This window comes from Protopterus annectens, chromosome 4.part0, assembly GCF_019279795.1.
Source record: "Protopterus annectens isolate FY-2018-M chromosome 4.part0, PAN1.0, whole genome shotgun sequence".
Lineage (NCBI taxonomy): Eukaryota > Metazoa > Chordata > Ceratodontiformes > Protopteridae > Protopterus > Protopterus annectens.
The window spans coordinates 1,743,486,455-1,743,507,154 of NC_056733.1; the positions used below are offsets into that span (position 1 = coordinate 1,743,486,455).

At 37.7% G+C, this 20,700-nt stretch overlaps 1 protein-coding gene across 1 annotated transcript in view; it reads left to right on the forward strand.

Moving 5' to 3' along the window:
• The window catches only part of LTC4S (leukotriene C4 synthase), a 275,617-nt gene that overhangs the window by 167,164 nt on the left and 87,753 nt on the right, over positions 1–20,700 (forward strand). The window contains exon 3 of the mRNA XM_044069457.1: positions 7,365–7,435. Within this exon, the coding sequence (XP_043925392.1) occupies positions 7,365–7,435 (71 nt within the window). The remainder of the gene's footprint in view (positions 1–7,364; positions 7,436–20,700) is intronic.

A 20,700-nucleotide genomic window follows, 5' to 3' on the forward strand; every position in this document is an offset into this window, starting at 1 on the left:
TTTGACAGGGCAGTGATGACCTGTTCCCTAGTGATAAGGGGAGGGGGGCAGGTACTGAGATATCCAGATTTACTGAAGGGGGGAACAGAGGGGTGAAGTTTTCGCTGAATCTGTCAGCCAGTAGGTTGGCTATATCTACAGCATTTGTGTATGTGGTGTCCTTGACCACCAGTTCTGAACAGATCTGGGTGCTTCCTTTGAGATTGTGGACATATGTGAAGAAGGCCTTATGATTGTCTCTAGTAGATGTGGCTAAGTTAGACTCGAAGTTGGCTTTAGAGGATTTCTCTAGTGCTCTTATTTGCTTGTTCAGGCTAAGGAGAGATTGCTTCCAGTTGGGCACCTGTTCCTTTTTGGTCCCATGCAGCATTTTTTTCCCTTTTGTTGTGTAGTTTATTTATTGCAGATGTCCATCATACAGGTTTACTCTTCCTTGCGGAGGATGACTTTGTCCTGTCAGGTATTCCTGATTCCATGCATCTATATAAATGCCCGTATAGTACTTTGGTGTAGATTTGGACATTGGTGCCAGTTCTTACAGAGGGGGAGGGGGGCATTGAAGCTGTTTATATCATCCCTCAGAAGGTTGTAATCAGCTTTGGAGAAGTTTTTTTGTTTGACCCTAGCTAGACGGGGGTCAGGGGAGATGGTGACTTTGAAAGTGACCACTTTATGGTTGGATCTTACCAGGGAGGATGATACTGTAGGGGTGCTGCAGTGGTTACTCATGTTGGTTAATAGCAAGTCCAAGATATTATCACCTCTTGTGGGAGTATTGACTAGGTGTTCCAAGGCATTTGCATTGATAAAATCGAGGAATCTCTGGGTACTTGTGTTCTGGCATGAGTAGTTTTTCCAATCTATGGTTGGGTAGTTAAAGTCGCCCAGGATCCGGTTAAAGGGTTGAATCTTGATAGATTCAAAAAAGGTCCAGATAAGTGGAGTGGGCATCTTGAGTCACATTTGGGGGCCTGTAGCTAGCAATGATTTGAACAGGTGTCTTATCAATGGTTAACTGCACCTAGAGTGTCTCCTGTGCATCATACTGTTTGACCAGCCAGGAAGTGTGTGTCTTTAATATATATTGAAACTTCACCTCCTTTGGCTTTGCTGCCCATAGTTTGGGGTCTGATTGTATGATAGGATGAGTAACCAGGTAATGCTGGGGTGCTCTCTGCAGCTTTGAACCAGGTTTCTATGACTGCACAAATGTCAACATTTTCCAGGGTTAAGAATGCTTGCAATGAGTGCAGTTTCATCTTTTGAAGTGTTTTGTTATGCCGTGTTTTGGAGCTACAGTTTTTGCATTTTTATTGTTCCTGTCACATTTTCAGGCCTCCACCTAGTTACACACACACACACACACACACACACACACACACACACACACACACACACACACACACACACACACACACACACACACACACACACACTGTATCTGGGTTGTGAAACTGATAACTGTTTCATCAACAACCCACACAACCTGCGTCATTAAATCTGCAAAAAACAAAAGTTAAAAAGGTTGTCCTAGGTGATATGAGCCCAGTCTCCCAATATCCCCCAAGCAGGGAGCTTACCGTTGTACCCCTTTACTTAATATAATAACTGCTTATATTGCACCAAGAAAGGTACCTTCTAACTACTTCATACTCAGCTATCTCTCCATCTCTCTTTAATTTCTCCTCCTCCAGTTTTCACAAATTTACCCTCCTTCACAACCAAATGGTTACCCACAAATCCAAACCAAAAATCATCTTCCTCCTCTTATCATATTCTCCACTCACACGTCTTACAAATAACCTTCTACTCTCTGGTGACATCCACCCTAACCCAGGCCCTCAGTCCTTTCATCATCCCTCCACTCCCACCCCTTCTGCTCACACCCCTAACCATACCCATACTCAGATACAACAGACTTCAGCTCATAAACACCTATCCATATATTCTATAAATATTCAAAGTCTAACTATCAATATCTTAGAGCTACATTCCTGGATAGCCCATACAAACCCTAACATCCTTGCCTTGTCCGAAACTTGGCTCAAGTCACACATCACTAACAGTGAAATACTGCCACCTGGTTACAACATTTATCATGTTGATAGATCCCCCCAAAAAGGTGGTGGTGTAGCCATACCCTACTCAGATAGCCTAAACCTCTTTCCTGTCACTATCCCCATCTCCAGCTTCCATCCTGCTTAACTTTTCATCCTAAACTACCATCTAAATCCACACAAGAAATTTGCTGTCACCTCCATCTACATACCCCCTGGAAATAATATACCCACCCTCGAAAATATCCTATCCTGGTTTAGCCACAACTTAGACTAGTTTCTCTCATTATTGGTGTTGTCAATATAGACTGGTCCAAACTTACTAGTAACTCTCTTCAATCTAGTATCAACCTACATGGTTTCCATCACCTGATTACATCCCCTACCCATTTCAATAAAGACTTACCTTCTAACTCAATCCATTGTCTGGATACTCACTAACTCCCACCCCCACCTCTACCATGGCCCATGTACCCTTCCTGACTCCTTAAGTGATCACCTCCCCAACTCTTTCCTCAGACACACCTCCTAGGCACACAAACTCCACCTATATAGAGACTGTCATAAGCTCTCTAACTTCAATAACACCCACTTTAACTCCATACTATCTATTTTTGGTTGGTCCATCCTTAAACACATCCCTCTTGATGATGCGGTCAGTAAATTTAACACCATTTTCCTAGATACCCTTAATTCCCTTGCTCCCTCCAGGAAAATTAGAATTAAATCAAACTATGCTCAATGGCTCTCCAAAGATACTAGAGCACTGATGCATAACTGGGATAGTACCTGGAAGGCATGGCTTAAAACTAGGCATACTGCCCTTCTACATAAATACAGGCAACTACGTAACCTAGTCAAGAAATTAGTCACTAAAGACAAAAAAATCTTACTACAACTCTTCTCAACTAGACAACAGATCCAACATTTGCAAATTCTGGACTACTCTTAACAAAAAACTCTACCCTGGCAGCCCTTCTAACCCCTCACTTTACCCCAACAAATCTCCTCTGGAAATTGCTACCCTACACAACAAACACTTCATTGACACCTTCCAAAACCTCACTCCCTGTAACACTAACACTGCAACTACCACTAGCCCCATTAACCCCCGCAACCAGAATCTCTTCTCATTTACACCTGTCAACTTCTTACATTAAATCTCTTCTTCTAAAACTTAAACCATGTTCTCCCTCTACTGATAACCTACCTCCTACATTCCTCAAACTTGCTGCAGAATCTATAGCCTATCCTATATCCATTCTCATTAACAGATCTATACAAGAAGCTACAGTTCCTGCTATCTGGAAATCCTTCTATACTATCCCACTACATAAGGGTGGCAACTCTACTGATCCATGTATTGTCCCATTTCTATTCTTTCTCCCCTCTCTAAGATACTCGAGAAATGCATTCACTCACAACTTCTCAACCACCTCCTCCAACACAACCTTCTCACGCCATCTCAGCATGGGTTCCGTCTCTTCCACAGCATATCTGCCGCCCTCCTATCTTTTACTCATACCATAGCCAAAGCCCTTGATAACAATCAACTAATATCCTGCCTCTTCCTTGACCTTTCCAAACCCTTCGATACAGTCTCTCACTGTATCCTCCTTACTAAGCTATCTAACCTCAACCTATCTTCTACCTCCCTTGCCTGGTTCTCCAGCTATCTCTCTGGTAGGCAGCAGTCTGTCAAATGGCTCTCCTCCTGCTCTCCCTATATATATGTTCCAACAGGTGTTCCACAAGGCTCTATCTTGGGTCCCCTTCTATTCATCATCTTTACAAATGAACTCTTCACCTCTTGTAGACAGTCTTCTCTTATACAATATGCAGATGACTCTACACTCATCTCCATTAGTATTACAGACCTTCACAACCTTACTCAAAACTCCTTTCTATCCACAGAGAAATGGTTATCTGACAATATTCTTATCCTTAACCCCAAGAAGACCAAGCTCTTGCTCTTTCTTCCCTGATCACTTTCAAACCATAAATCCACATTTACTATAACATCCTCCAACAACACTATCAAAACCTGACCACACACAAAACTGTTAGGTGTCACTATTGATGACAAACTCAAATTTAGCTTACACTTACTACAAGGAATAAAAAAAAAATACACCAGAAACTTGGTCTGCTTTATCGCAGCAAAAGATTTCTTACTCCAAATGCTAGACTCTCCCGAGCACAGTCCTTCCTCTTTCCCACACTTCTCTACGCAGCCCCAATACTAAATAATATACAAGCTATGACCTTGAACAAGCTGTAACAAACTTACCACAAAATTGCAAGATTCATTACTAGCTCCCCCTACAGCTCCCATCACTGCCTTGCCCTGAACTCATTACAATGGCTCTAATTTCCTCAACTACTCCTCCTTTCTCATTCTCAAGTTATACACTCCATTCTATACAGACCTTCTTACTGTCCAACTCTCACTACATTTTTATGTACCTACACCCCTTCTAGAACCCTCTGCACCTCTAACCAGCAACTTCTGAATGTAGATCATCCAAAGAAGAACATAGGCAAACTACTATGCATCTGCTCAGTAGCCCACACTTGGAACAAACTTCCTCTACACATACGCTCCATCATACACCCTGCACACTTTAAAAAGGAACTCAAACTTTACCTTCTCAATACCAAATCTTGTCCCTGCTTAGAACCTACCTAATTCCCCTTTATCCAATGGTGCTTCTTCACTCTGAGTTCCTGTAAGTAAATATACCTTCCTAGGAAGCCTAGGCAATAAATCTGATCACTTGTATATAACTTGTTTGTACATATATCAAAAATAGTTCATCTATTTATTTCATTGTGATTTTTTCTTATGGTAATGTAAATATGTTCGATTATGATCAAATTAGTACTAATATGTTTTGGGAGTGTCACTTGGTATTGCTACTTGCTATTTTGTTACCTACATAATCCTTAATTTTTTGTAACTGGAGCTTTTCTCCTCGGGTCTCCACTGAAAACGGGCCTCTGGCCCAGCTGGGCCAACCTGGTTAACAAATGTCAATAAATGAATAAATAAAATAAATAAATAAAAGGGGAAAATTTCAAATTAATGGATTGGAGAAGTAGTTGTCAGTCTGACAACTTACTGTCCCCCTACCCCACATACACACTTACACATATACTATGGAAAGCAGAACTGTCCACTCTTACAGCAGTGCCCTGTTCCAACAGTCATTACCTCTCGTTCCTGAAGACTGTATGATCAGAATTCTTAATATTCCCTCAATGGTGGAGAAAAAGAGATCCAGTGAGATAGATAGCTAGATAGACAGACAGACAGACAGACAGACAAATAAGTTGGATAGACATAACAGATATGATGTTAGGGAGTTGTACTGATCAAATCTTATAATTTCAGAATGTTAAAGTATAAGATTTCTGAGAAGGAAAATATAAAATAATGAGGTGGTTATTACCCTGTCTCCAAGTTGTGGTGTAGCAATAGGGCAAAGTCTCTTGCATGGGAGATGTGGTAGTGGGAAGAAGACAGCAACTGTGGAAATTTTATTTTCAGTGACATTCAGGCATTCATTCTCAGATTGCCACATCTCAGTTCTGGCAATCAACAAGTGATATCATATGTAAATTATTTATCTGCCTATCTTTCTATCTCTTTCACTCTATCTCTTTCTCTATATATATATAGGTGAGATAGATAGCTAGATAGACAGACAGACAAATAAGTTGGATAGACATAACAGTCTGTCTATCTAGCTATCTATCCCAACCAGATTTCTTTCAGCTCAGTAGAGACGTGGCTCAGTAGTAGTCAGCTTATCCTAAACCCTAAGAAAACAACATTGCTACTCTTCCTTCCTAAATCTACAAACCACATTAAACTATCTTTCTCCATTAGGTCCCTCAACAATACTCCTATAGTAGTTGAAACTAGCACAAAACTGCTTGGTTTTACTATTGATGACCAACAAAAATTCAATATTCACATTAACAACTGTATAAAAAAAAAACATCAAAAGCTAGGACTCCTGTATAGAAATAAAAAAATTCCTCACCACCAAAGCTTGGATCTCTCTTACCCATGCTTACCTCCTACCCTGCTTAACTTACTGCTCCCAAATATTCACAAATCTCAACTCCTCCCTACTTACCAAATTAGAATCAACCTATCACAAGATAGCTAGGTTTGCAGCCCAACAAACATATAAATCTCACCACTGTGTCTCCCTAAATACCTCAACTGCCTTGAACTACCTCACTTGCCCCTACAATCGCAACTCCAAATGATACACTCCATTCTATATCAGCCTGGCTTCTGTCCTAGTTTATCCCCCTCATCTCCCACTATTCCCCCACCAGACTTCTTTGAAGTACAACACAAGACCTATTAAATATCTAGAAACCTAAGTCCAAGACAGGGTCCAACTTATATAGCTATAATCCCTCTATTGCGTGGAAGAAACTCCCGCTAAAAATTAGGAACCTGACACATCCTAAACAATTTAAGCTAGCCACCAAAGACTATTTTAAAAAATCACTGGACCTGCCACTGTACACACCCTCCCTGAACACTACCTACCTCCATAGTACTGTTTTAGCTTGAATAACATCAAGTTTTTGTAACCACCAAATCTTTACCTTTACACTACTCACAGAACCACAACTAGCAAACTATTTTCCAAAGCTTTTTCCTGTACTCTGTTTACTAAACCTTTATATCATGAAATTTAACTGCAACACATTAATTACTATACTTTTATTGTTATGATCTTTTTTGTTTCATAGTATCATTAAAATTGTTACATATTCTTACATTGTTACAAACTGTATGCAACATTTGCTTGGTTGTATATTTATGGAGCTTTTCTCCCCGGGCCTCTGCTGAAAGGTGGCTTTTGCTCAGTCGGACACTCCCGGTCAACAAATGTAAAATAAATAAATAAAAAAATAAATATATATAAGGTATAATGCAATACTTTCATCAGCATTTCATCATTGCTCATTTCTCTGGATAAATAGCATCAGTGGCTTGATTCGCTGGGCCATGGCAGTATAATGTATGGCGATCAGGTGACAATGAGGTAATAAAATAAATCCTTTCCCTCTCTATTGTGGGATCTCAGATTTAGTATATTTAGAGGTACAGGGGCATGGAGGTTGTAGAAGGGCTTACCCCTTGCAAAAGCACTTACGCTGTATATTGCTGTACTATCAGTAGGTTTTGTTTGCAGATTTTAATTTCTGGAACTATAACAGGATGCTGAGTTCTCAAACAATTCTCAGATGAATATTTTTTTCTTCTTCCAATCCTAGAGTGAATTGCTCAGAATATCTTCCACTCTTCATGGCTGTTTTGTGGGTCGCTGGCTTCTTTTTCAGCCAAGGTAAAGACTTTCAAACACCCTTTTGTTGTTAACATACAAAAACTGTGTAAATGTTTAATTCTTATATGTATATACACATCTACTCCCATTTCCCAAAAAGGATTCATGGATCATTTTAATTCCAGTGGCCAACTATGAACAAAACGAAAAAGGAAAGAAAAAGACAAACAGACAGAAAGACAGACAGACACACACGCACACACATACATACACATACACACTTATTGGACACTTTGCTACACTATACTTCCTACTTCTCTTTTAATGGGACTCTATTTTTAACAATACGAATTCTGGCTATAATAATATCACCTTTTATCTTACCTTTAACACACAAACAATGAAAAATGTATACTGAATGATTGAAAGAATTGTTATTGTAGTGCAAACAAAGTTGTATGATCAGAACTGCCATGAGAAAAAAAAGTGCAAGAAACCATGTATGCAAAATCCTTAGTTTGTGTACATTTATTTTTACTTAAATACAAGTTGCTGTTTACTCACAAGATAAACCTGAAGTTGAGTTAGAGTGTGAATGTCATAAAGCACAAGACTTACCACCTGCCATATGTTATACTTTTGAGCCATAAGAAATGTGTTGTGTCTGCTGATAGGTATTTTTTTTCTTTATTAATATTTCTTAACCTAATAGGTATACTTATCAAATTACTCTTTTTAGTTGCAATAAGGACCAAGACAAAAAAAAGTGTAACATATAAGACAGTTAAAGACAAATAAAAACAGTAACAGCAACAACCACGGAACACAACAGATTAAAAGGATAGAATAATACATAAAACAGTAGAAGTAATAGGACCTGCAAAGGCAAGTACATAGCATTTTTAATCATTTGATTCTATTTCAACAATAAAAGCTACATTTACATTCATGTAAGGCTATAATGTGCCATAATTACATACAACCGTTATAATATTTACACTGAAGCATTATAAGTAAGTGTGTTATGGGTTTCACAGTCAGAGGCTTTATAGTAATCAATAAAGTGCAAGTAAATACATTATGGAACTTCCTTGCTTCCTCTCTTATCTAGAGGATGTTGATAATTTGTTCTCTGGTCTCTCAGCTACTTCAAAACCAGCCTATACAACTGTCAGTTTTCAGTCTATATACTGCTGTAATCTAGTTTCCAGGAGTTTGATTATTATCTTGCTAGCAGGTGAAAAAAAGTGCAGTTATTTGACAGTTTAAGAGAGCACTTTAATGGAACATAACAAATTCTGCAAGTTCTTGGAGATACCAGGACTCCTTATTTATCGGCTGTGGTATATATATGTAGAAAAAGAAGAAAAGTGGGAACTGAATTTTGAAGAGCTGACTGGTTCAAGGCTGGGGGGAATGAGTTTGATAAGGCAGCAATGGTCATCCTACTTATTTAATTTATATGCTGAAGATACGATGGAAAATAATGAGTTCATTGAATTAGATGCTGCAATCAAAACTGCTGAAAAAGTATCAATAACCTCAGATATGCAGATGATACCAATCCAATAGCTGAAACTGAGGAAGAGTTGAAGAGCCTGTTGATGAAGATGAAGATAGAAAGCACAAGTGCTAGCTTACTGCTCAACCCAAAAAAAAAGACAATTATATTATCTTGGCCTATCAGTTCTTTACAAATATATGGGAAAGAAGTGGAGGCAGTCGCAGATTTTGTTTTCCTTTCGCAGATCTCTGCAGATGTTAAATACAGCCATGAACTTAAAGATGCTTGCTTCTTGGACAGGATGATATGGCATATCTGAATAAGATTTTAAAAATCAAAGGTAGCATACTATCAGCAGCATTCTATATAGTCAAAGTTATGGTTTTCCCAATAGTAACATCTGGCTGAGAGAACTGGAATATAAATAAGTCTGCATTCTAGAAAATTGCTGGTTTTGAACTGTGTTATTGTGGAAAACCTTACTGAATTCCTTAGGCTGAAAGAAAATCAAAACTGTCAATACCTAAGGAAATAAACCCAAACTATTAACTGGAAAGTCTGATAGTAAAACTAAAACTCAAATTCTTTGACTACATCATGTGAAGACAGGGTTCACTAAAGAAAAAACACTGATGCTGGGAATGATCAGAGTCTGAGATAGATAGACAGCATGACTAAAGTAAGGAGTGTGAGTCTGTAAGAACTTAAATAGGCAATTATTACAGTTTCATAGGTGAATACTAGGCTAACTGCCCTGAAGGGCCATTTAAAGCTTAGCCAATAGTCCAAGGTCTGAATCAAACTCTGAACTTTGTCTCTGTGAAGTGAAAACCTCAACCATTATGCCAGTCTCACCCCCTATTGATAGACAGGCCATGTCTGTTGCTAAAGTTCCTGAAGTCCTGATGAGCCAGACTCAATTAAACAACAGCAAATAAAAGCAAGTAATGTACGTAGATAGTATTCACATGTAACACTCAGCATTTGAGTATTATATTCCCCTTTGTGTACTTGAGATGAGCACCACAACATTACATGTGTATAAGCATCTATTAATTGAAAGTTTAAAAGGAGATGCACTATTAACCATTAGCATAGATTACCCACAAACTGATAATGGGGGACAGCACTAATCATGGCCATAAAAGCACAAACATTTTATGCATTCTGGTGAAATTATTTTAATTGCTTCCTAAATAATCATTTAAAATATGAGTTTTTGTAGGGATAGTGCACCAAGAAGCTGGAACAATTTTGGTAAATGCATGTTCACCCATGACAAGCTTAAAAGGGGACCTAACAGAAGGGTTCTGTCCTGGTAATAAGGATTGTATGGTGATTCCCTGGTGATTACCTTGTACATTAGTGGGAAGGCAGTAGAACTCATTTAACAATTTAAGTACAAGAGACTTTAATAATAAACAGGCAATAACAGAGACAGCTGTCCAGTTGGTCTTCTCTAAAGTAAGACAATGATGTTCAATTGGGCTAGAATAATAAATAAATTTAAGTATCTAGTTTTTATGTTAGTGAAGTATTGTAACAGGAGTTTAGAGAGAGACTACAGGGAGTACATATTAAAGTTAGAATGTTAATTCTTATTGCTTTTCCTAGCTACAGGTGTAAATAGATTTACATTCCTATTTATATACCTCATACCTCCACTGCTCAAATATAACAAATATGAGGTTATACTATCTTGTGGAAAGGAGAAATCCATTTCACACTATAACATTGAACTTTAGCGTAAAAAAAAAAAAAAGCCAGCAGCTACACAAAAGTGATAATCATTAATGTGTTTGACGCAAGCCTGGTTTCCACTGTTCTGTATGTTCTTGAAGAGATAGCTTTTTGTCACAAAATAAGCCAAGCTATTTTTTCTGGTTACTGATAGGAAGTGGTTCCCATGTTTATGTTATATTTTAAGAGATAAACAATGAAGACTTTTGAGGAGAACCAAAGCACGTAACCATGGTTTTTGATATATTGCTAGAAAGCTTATTAAGATCTAGCCAGTTCCAAAAATAAGAATATCTTTTTGTCGTGTTTTTTTTTTTCTTTTTCAGATTATCAGCAGATGCATGGGAATTAACTTGGGCAGTATCATATGGAAAAAAAGCATTTTATATTTGGAAGGTCACCAGAAAGATTATTTAAATAATACAAGAAAAGTAAAGATCTTAGCATGGAACCCTGTGGGACACTTTTAGTAGACTACCCAATATCTGTGCCTTCATTTTGTGATATAAATTGGAAAGATGCATTGTGCAGATATTTAGAAACATACAGACATTTTCAGAGAATCCAGAAAGATAGCTTTTGTGTGGCAATGTATTATGGGAACTAGTATCAAATAATGTCATAAAAGACTCCTAATAATTAATTGGCTAATAGGTAGCAGATGCATTTGCAATATATTTAAGTCACAATCCATGCTGTTTTGTCAAGAAGAATGTCCTATTCAGTTATCTACTTCAAAGTTTTTTTCATAAACAATCTCTTCTGTGAAATTTTGCTAAGTGACAGATATTAAATATAGGATAAATATCTGTTACTGGTGAGGAAAACATAATTTTAGGCAGTGGTCTAATAACAGCATATGTAAAACTCCAAGGAATAAATCCAGGTGTTAAAGGTTGTAGAAGTCGAAGAGTGGCTTAGATGGTAAGGTACTCCCTAACTGTAGAAATCTGGGGTAGAAGAAGTGCCTAGTAGGGTTATAGCCGAAATGTATGTTTTTAAATATAGAACAAACTTTTTATGGTTTATTGACGATATAAAAGTGCAAATAAGTAACAATATTGAGGAGATGATTTTGGAGGCTGTGCTGTTGTGAGACGGGTATCTGATGGATCTTTGAAAACATTAAGAATTTGACAGTCAAGAATGTTACTTTGGGAAGATTTGAAAAAAGATGAGACATGCCCAGAGATTATACTGATCTCCAAAATGACTGACGGGTCCCAAGAGAAGATGTTTAAAGTGAGCTAAGAAGCTTTAACTGTATTCATACTAATTTTTGCATTTCAGCTCATGGAAATTGTTTATCTTAATCATTTCAGTAGCGTTATTTCTATATACTTTCTAAGTGGCATCTTGAGTTTTAATTTGTTTTGTAAGATTCATGGTTAGCCAAGGATCTTTATTTTTTTTTAATTTTAACTTTTTTCCCCAAGGGGTACACTCAGTTTTGAATAGAGGAAATAATATTATACAATATGGTGAGAGTAACAGCAGGGCTGGATTTGTTACTACCCAATCAATTTCTTTTTGATTTCAGGGAGGAGAGTCAGAGTACCAAGGAATGGTCTAGTGTAAACAGAAGAGGTGGAGGATTCTGTGTTTTAAATGACTGTTTTAAAATAACTGGCCAGTGATGGCCTCATGTGGTGGGAAGAACCATGGATAGACTATACATTATTTGGGAAGTTATTGATAATAACATGTAAGATAGCGACTTTGCTGATGTGTGGTTTGAGTCTTGTAGGATGTTGAGTTACGTGGATTAGGTGATAATTAGGTGATAGAGATTGAAAAATCTATTTAATTCAAGTTTTTATTTAACATTCTAGCCCAGTATGAGGTCATCTGGGATTATAGCATTCCTGTTTCTATTATAATTTAGGATTATTTTTTAGCAATTTATAGATTTTTTAATAATGAGGAAACAGGACTTATACTGATGCAAATAATTATTTTGTGTGTTCTCCAATAAAAATTTCTATAAAATGCCATTCTGGATCGGAATCATTTTGAGTGTTAATACTTAGGCTAGCTTTGAATAAGAGTACGTTGTTTAATTATGAATGGAAGAACTTCACCATCATGTGTTTGACAAAATCTACAATGAAAAAGGGAAAATAGTCTTGTGTTTTGTTATTTGGCATGCATCAGTTTTGTTTAAGATCGGATTCTAAGACTGAGAGTAGGTTTAACCAGGTTTGTAGAGATGTTACATATTGTTTATGCTGCATAAGTTCCTGGTGGCTGTGGAGAATTTGGTTATTGGAACTAAATTTGATTATTAAGACTGGTAGCACTGATTGGTGAATTATTTAGGAGTGTGGGGGAGACTGATGTGACAGGTCATCCAGTATAATAATTAGTAAGATGATAAACAAAAGCAGTCTGGATGGTTTAAACATTGAGGGAATTTGATACTGGATATATGTTTGTGGAAAGTGAAATGAAGATTTTTCTTTTGGGAAAATACCAGCAGTCTGGTACTTTATGATCACTTGCTGGGAATGGTGATTTTAATAAAATAAGGTTTGCTGGAAAGATTTCAAGAATGTTTTGTGGAGATATTTTTGTTATAATAAAATATGAAACAGAGTCTCAGAATTTGGAAGTGACAAGTAATGCAAAAGCAAGCGGTATCAATTTTACAAAAAAGTGTGTATATATATATATATATATATATATATATATATATATATATATATTATTTAAATAAACATATTACTGGGGAAAGATATATGGTAGTTCTAATTAAGGGTGTTTATTTAGTTATTATACATTTGTTTACCGGGAAAGTCCAGCTTGGAACAAAACCAATTTTCAGCAGAGGCCCAGGGAGAAAAGCTCCAGACGCATGTCTTTGTAATGTGGGAGGAAACCGGAGCACCCAGAGGAAACCCACACAAACACAAGGAAGACATGCAGACTCCACACAAAAGGCACCCCAGCCGAGAATTGACTGGAAAACCTCTTGCTGTGAGGTGACGACACAACCACTGCACCACTGCACTCTGTTGAATATGTTTTCACTGCTAGTGAAATTATGCAGGAGGTGCTATTTCATGTATTTCTTTATGGCATTTACTTTGGTGGGATGTTGTAGGATTAGTGATGGGTAAGAGAAAAATGGTTTTTCTTCAAGTGTAAGTGATGTAATGTTTGATGTTGGTGGCCTTTCTCAGATTGTCTCAAAGCAAAGGAAACTGTTTAAAGCCTTTGAGTAATCAAGTACTGTTGTATTGCTGTGGAAATGTCTGCACTGCTGCTACTGTAGATGCAGTGCAGCTATGCTGTGACTGTTCTGAATGAAACTGAAGTGAACAACTCAGACGCAGATTAATTAGTGCAGCCATTTCATATGACTATTGCACTACTTGAGTGACCTGAAATTCATTTCACTCAGTGGGAATTGTTACTATCATAATTTGACAGTAATTACCATAACAACAACAATTATTGAGAGACATTTTGTTTACTCTAGTTATGTATGGGAAGACATTAGAAATAACACAGACTGTGTAGACACTGATGTGAATTCAGATGTAAACTCAGAACTGAGACAAAGCTGAAATCATGGACAGCTTTAGTGTACTAAAGCAAAACAGCAAATGTTATTTAGCATGTGATTGTGATTACTACAGTGGCTAATTTAATATAGTATCTTCTGACATATTTCATGATTTTTTTGATATATTTTAATAGGAATGCATGTGAAGTAGATCTGATAGGAACACGTTACACATACAACATAAGTGATGATTTTATTTAATCTTTAAATTTTGTAAACAAATATTATATTTAACTCTTTCCTATTTGTTCTAACCTTATGTGACAGCAAAGCAATTTTGTATTGTTTTTTAAAAGTTGCCTCCTTCTTTTTAGGATGATTTAGAGTGTGAATGTTTTAGAGATATCAGCCAGAATGACTTTAGGTTTTGTTAACATATTGTTAGTGTCAGTTCTTGCTTAGCTATTGTTGAAAATACCAACATGCCAAACTGTAAAGCCATAGTATTGGATTCAATAAACTCTGTGCAAGCTTCACGTGAAGCCTACATGTGTGAGTGGTGATGCATGGTGAGGAGCACCACTCATTGCATATTCATGCCATGCACCACATTTAAACGTTTATAAGAGAGGTTTTGTGGCTGGCAACAGTGTTGCCAGCCAGGAAACTATGACAGCAGTCCTGTTTAAATCAGACCATCGAAGGTCCGTGGTTTTGTGTGGAATGCCGCAATGTTCACCAGGGCTTAACAGATAGCTCTCAATCTCTTAGTGCAAGACATCTGGACAAAACATAATGCGGGGACAATTACCCAGAAACAGGGACATATTTGACATATTTGCTCATTAGAAATGTGTTTGAATAACCAGGGGTTTGTGTTAAGATACATGTTCTGGAGGATTTGAAGTCTGAAACTCAAATGTATGTAATTATTGACTTATATCAGTCCTGACATCATCCCAGTGATATGTCAGAAAACCACAACTTTGATAAGAAACACACAAAAAGATATATAAGGCAAAAATTCCCTGGACATTCTGTAAAAATCTGGACAGTTGACAGGTGTTATAATTAAGTATTTGGTCCAAACGCAGTACAGGACAGTGCATCTACAGTGCAGATTATTGTGAAATCACATTTCTGGCATTCTGTACTGAAGTTGTGTAAAGGTTCTGTAAGGGTATATGGACTGCCATGTAAAATAAACCTCAGGGGAAGTGATGAGTGTATTGAATAAGGACACACAAATGAATTGTAGGAATGAATACAGGGAAAGAGGACAGGTGAAACATCCTAATGTACAGTAGATGAGGGAATGTCAATGAAAGACAGTTGTAGCAGCAACACCAATCACATATCAATCTAGTACAGTAGGGACTGCACAATGAAAATATATATTATGTGACTGTCACGCAGGGTGACATAACAATGGGGAAGATGTCTGTAAGAGATAAGCATCCTTACATGAATAGTGCAGAGGACATCTATCAGGGATGTTACATACAATTGGGGTAGGGTGCATATTGTGAAGTTGTGCAGACTGATCTGCCTGAATATGAGTGTAATCTCATCAAAGGTCTCCAGCAACTGGGACACAGGTAAAGGCTCATGGACAACATTAAAAAAGCAAGCACAATCATGTACAATATCAGAATAATGCCACCAGTAATCTCAGGGTCTATATTAGTGAATGAATGATCAAAATGTCGAGTACAACATACTCGACACACTTTGATCAATCGTTCATCTAATCAAAACCTAAAAACCCTGAAAAATAAAAAATCAAAAGATTTTGTTCGCCCCACACCTTCCCTATACTAACATACAACATACACATACAACCAATGCATACAAACCCCTACACACTCACATCATTCAAACACTTATAAACCTATACAAACACATCTACTTTTAAAATAAAGGGGGGGGCTTCACCCCCCCACACCCCCTAACTAAATATACCAACTCCGAGATCGCTGTACATTGGGGAAAGGGCAATTTCCCGGTAATCGTAAAGCGACTTCTTACACAAGCGATTACCGGGAAATTGCTCTTTCACCAACATACAACAATCTCGGAGTTGGTATATAAAAGTAAAGCAGCCTCTTACCTATCCATTCCGGACAGTGTAACGTGATTACACCACACGCTAGACTCACTAGGAAGGCCGATTAAAACATTTCGGAACTGCACATTTCGACATTTAGAGTCTCCGATTACATGAACGTTCAATCAGAGTGTGTTGATTATGTTATACTCGACATTTTGATAGTTCGTTCATGTAATATAGACCTGTAATCCCATGCCTTTGAAATAACATATGTGATTTAGAGTGATCAAAGATGATTCTGCACACTTGTACGACTATTATGATACATCCACACTGTATGAGGGTACTCACACACACTGTCCTGGCACTGTAACATCTTCTGGAGGTGTTAGGAGGGACACTGCTATACCTGTATGTGACATTATGATAAATACAGGCTAGATGACTGGTGTGCATGGCATATATATAAATATCTATATATATATATATATATATATATATATGTGTGTGTGTATCTATATATATATATATATATATATGGCACAATTCACACTGTCACGAATGTTACTCATGCCATTAATGTTGTCAAATGGTTTACCATCAAAATTGCGAGTGAAGGTTCAACGACCACAGGATGTCGAAATTTGGTTGGCTGAATCCATGTTGTTAAACCTTAATTTGTGCAAGTCCTGGTTCAGTGAATGCACTGTGCATTCGCACATATATGGTTGTCCTTATGACAAGAGATCGCAGAACAGTCCAGAGCTGAAAATTTGCCCTTTTCCCCACTGTAGTGCGATCTCGGAGATGGAATACATAATATGCTGGGGGTGTGGGGACCACAGACCCCCACATGAGGGGTGCAAGGGGGCTTGCCCCTCTGCATAATAGTTATGTCATATGAGGTGCAGTGTCTGACTGCAGTCTACGGATGTCGAGAAAGGTCTAATCTGCTTTAGGAAGTGTGTTTGCGACATACTGACCTTTTTGACATTCCGTTTCGAACATGTACATCGATATTTCAAGTAGGAATTCATTTTGAACATTGACTATTTGATAGTAAACCTTGTCAAACACCTATTTATGTACTGTGTGCATCACCAGAACAGGTAGCACATATGCATCTGGTGTAATAACTTGATGGGGGTTCTGCACCATCAGACATCAATGTTTATGCCACAAAAAGAATGCCTAGGTATGGCCAATAAGATGTGTGACAGCTCACTGTGATAAAGGTGCTACACTTCAGTTACACATCACTGAAAGATATGCAGGGAGGTACATGAAGAAGGGTGCATTGTACTCAGTTATTAGTGTGATAAAGGCTGTGAACTATGGAGGTATTATGGCCTCTGCTGTGGATATCCTTTATGGACTCAGTAGTTGTGTTATATACAAGGGAGTAGTCAGCACTGTGAATACATGCTGGTGGACGTTCCACTTACCATCTACCCCAGGACACAAGTCACATACCTATTGGTCTGATTATAGGGTGTGATGTCCAAATTATACTTGGGTTGTGTGTTTGTTTTCCTGATGTAACAAATCCCCCCATGTTTCTTGTCATTGCAGGTGTTGTCATGGCTGTGGCAGCAATATTGGTGTGTGTTGATACTGTCTGTATTATACTAATATCACAGCTGGAGTCAATAATTGCACACAGTCTGTAGTTCTTCAGGTAGCTGTTTGGGCGCAGGATGTGTATGTCATCTGTGACATCCATCACTTAAATAATGGACAGGAAAGGGCCTAGTAGACAGCTGTGATGTTCTGACCTGATCACTAGACCTAAGATATAGGTCACTTCACACACCTCAACATATTTAGATGCCATGTATGTGATATACTGGTTTACCCACTTGGTGATATAGGCATATATGGCCACATCTGACAGTGCTGAGTGAATACCTCAATGTGGGTTTGTGTCAAATGCCTTGGTCTTGTTAAGTTCAAAAGGAAAATTTATCATTTTGGCAATGGCAATGTAACAACTCACAGTTAGTTAATTAGAGTAACTATGTGGATTTATTCCAGGCAAAAACCCAGTTGACTTTTATTAATGAAGTGTTCATTTGGCTTTGTGTTCCACATCCCTTATGCTATGTTTTGTAGTCAGAAAGCACCAGAGTTTCTTTCTGGACTTGTTTCGTGTAGGTGTTTGGATCTTTCCTCAGAAAAATGTAACATAGATGGAAGAAGTTATTACACTTCAGCAATGTCATATCTGACCAAAAAGGATTTAACACATCTTCTTTTTAAAATATTTTTGATACCATAAAATGCCCGGCATGGAGGGCAGACTTAACTCCAGGTATGTGAAAGGTGACTTCTAATATTCCCATATAAATATAAACAACTACAGTGTCAAAGCATGTTGGCAAAGTCATATTTAGTGTGACCGCTATCAGTTCTCTGAATGATGTAATGACCTGGACAGAGTTAATCCTGCTTCTCTGAGCCTTATATCAGAAAACTGTCAAACACCTTGATGAATTACCCTTTTTGAGTACTATGCAGAAATTCAGTGTGAGATGCTTTTAATAATGGTTTATTTGAAGACCCATATGATTACAGTTGGCCATTGCATTACGTGACAGCTTTCAGCTTAGACAAGCAGATAGCCGATATGTTTGGTATGCTTGTGAGATGGTAAACATGAAGAACATATACTTGCCTACCAGAAGTTTGATGAATATTTTTCCACTGATCTGTGTGCAGTATATAACTGAAAAAATAGGGATAGTTCTCTTTCGTAAATGTTGTCTACAATTTTGTGTGAAGCAGTGTCAGACTTGTAGGTTTTGTGTTTCACTTAGATTATGCCACTTACTTTTCTGCCTTCAGACACAGACAAAATTCACACCTTTATAACTAATGTGCTTCTGTAAAATCCATGTATCCACTCTTCCTGTCAAAAATTTCCTTTCCAGCTAGCTGTTTCACTATCTCAACCATCCTCAACTTACACTTAATTCATTTGCAAATAAAAAAAGTTTATTTTTACAGCAGTTGTAAATGTTGTAAGCAACTCTTTTTGATCTAGTCGTTACTTTCAAACTCTTTTTCTGTAATAGAATGTTTCTGTTCACTAATGTGCTTCATACTGATGTCCTCTGTCAAGACTATGACCTGTTTGCAACATTCATATACATTGTAAATAACACGTTTGAATTCCAGCAACTTTCAAATCCATGTATTATATAATAATCTTTCTGCATATTTATCTGTTTAAAACTTATGTATTACTTTATCTATTGTAGTTTGACCATGAAAAGGGTCATGCTGGATTAGAACTCTGTTTAACAAATTAAGAATAAAGAAACCCCTACTATTCAGTTAGTGAGGACATTACTGCAGTGCAGGGACAGTATAACTTGATCAGTCCTAATATTTGCTCTGTGTCGTAACTCATTTTTCAACCCTGCACATCTTATTTGCAATATGGCATTTAAGCGACATTTTTCAGGTGGCTAATGGACTCCTCTGTTCTTCAGACTGTTTGATGTATTCATTCTGGCATTAACTTTGTTGATGTTAGGGTTATTTAAGTGAGACTTTGCTAAAGTCTGCATTGTAAACTTCAAACACATTATGACTCAACTCCCTACATGCTCTGCTACATCAGATTTTGTAGCACTGGCAGTGACAGACACTGTTTTTTTTCCTTATAATACAAATAACCATCTATATGTAACATGCCTTGTGGTTTGTCAGACTGGATGGTGCTGTAAATATTATGTGTGCTGTCTGGAAAATATATGGGCAGGGATCAGTGTGTAGTGTTTCCATGGAATTGGTTTACATGCTGCAGCAGCAGCTGTGATGGTGTTTATACCGTGACAATAAGGGCTGTTTATTTTGTGCTTATAACTATGGTACACAGGAGGCAATATGCACTGTATTCTCCCTGTGTGACATGTATGTGATGAACATGCTACACTTAAAGAAATCCCAATCTCTTTGAGCCACACACACCAGGGACCTAAACTTTGTCACCACAATAAACAGAACATGTTGAGAGATAGATTCCTGTCCCAGAGACTTCCCCCTGCTTCCCCCTGGAATAGGCTGCCCATTCATGTCAAGCAAAGCTCCTCATTAGCCCGCTTTAAGAGAAATTTTGACAATTGGATGGGTAATAGTACTTAGCTATGAACCTATGAAAAGGCTTATAGTGCTGTCATCATGCATGCCTTAGATGATCTGTTTGAGGACATCTAACAGATGTAACAGACCTGATGCAGCATTAACAACTCACACAGGTCTGTTGCACACAGCCAGAATATCACTGGTGTCCATTTAGTAAAGGTCCATGATAACATGTTGGTCTACCTCACAGATGAGGAGAGTCAGGATGTGTCTACAAATGTATGCATCAACTGCTCTTCCCCTCCAACTAACATGGATGCATGTTGAAAACACCCTTCTATAGCAAAATACTCTGTGTGAGGGAGTGTTGAAGTGTGTATTCAACAGTTTCAGGAAGGTGTATGTGATGAGTCACATGATAGGTGATCTATGAT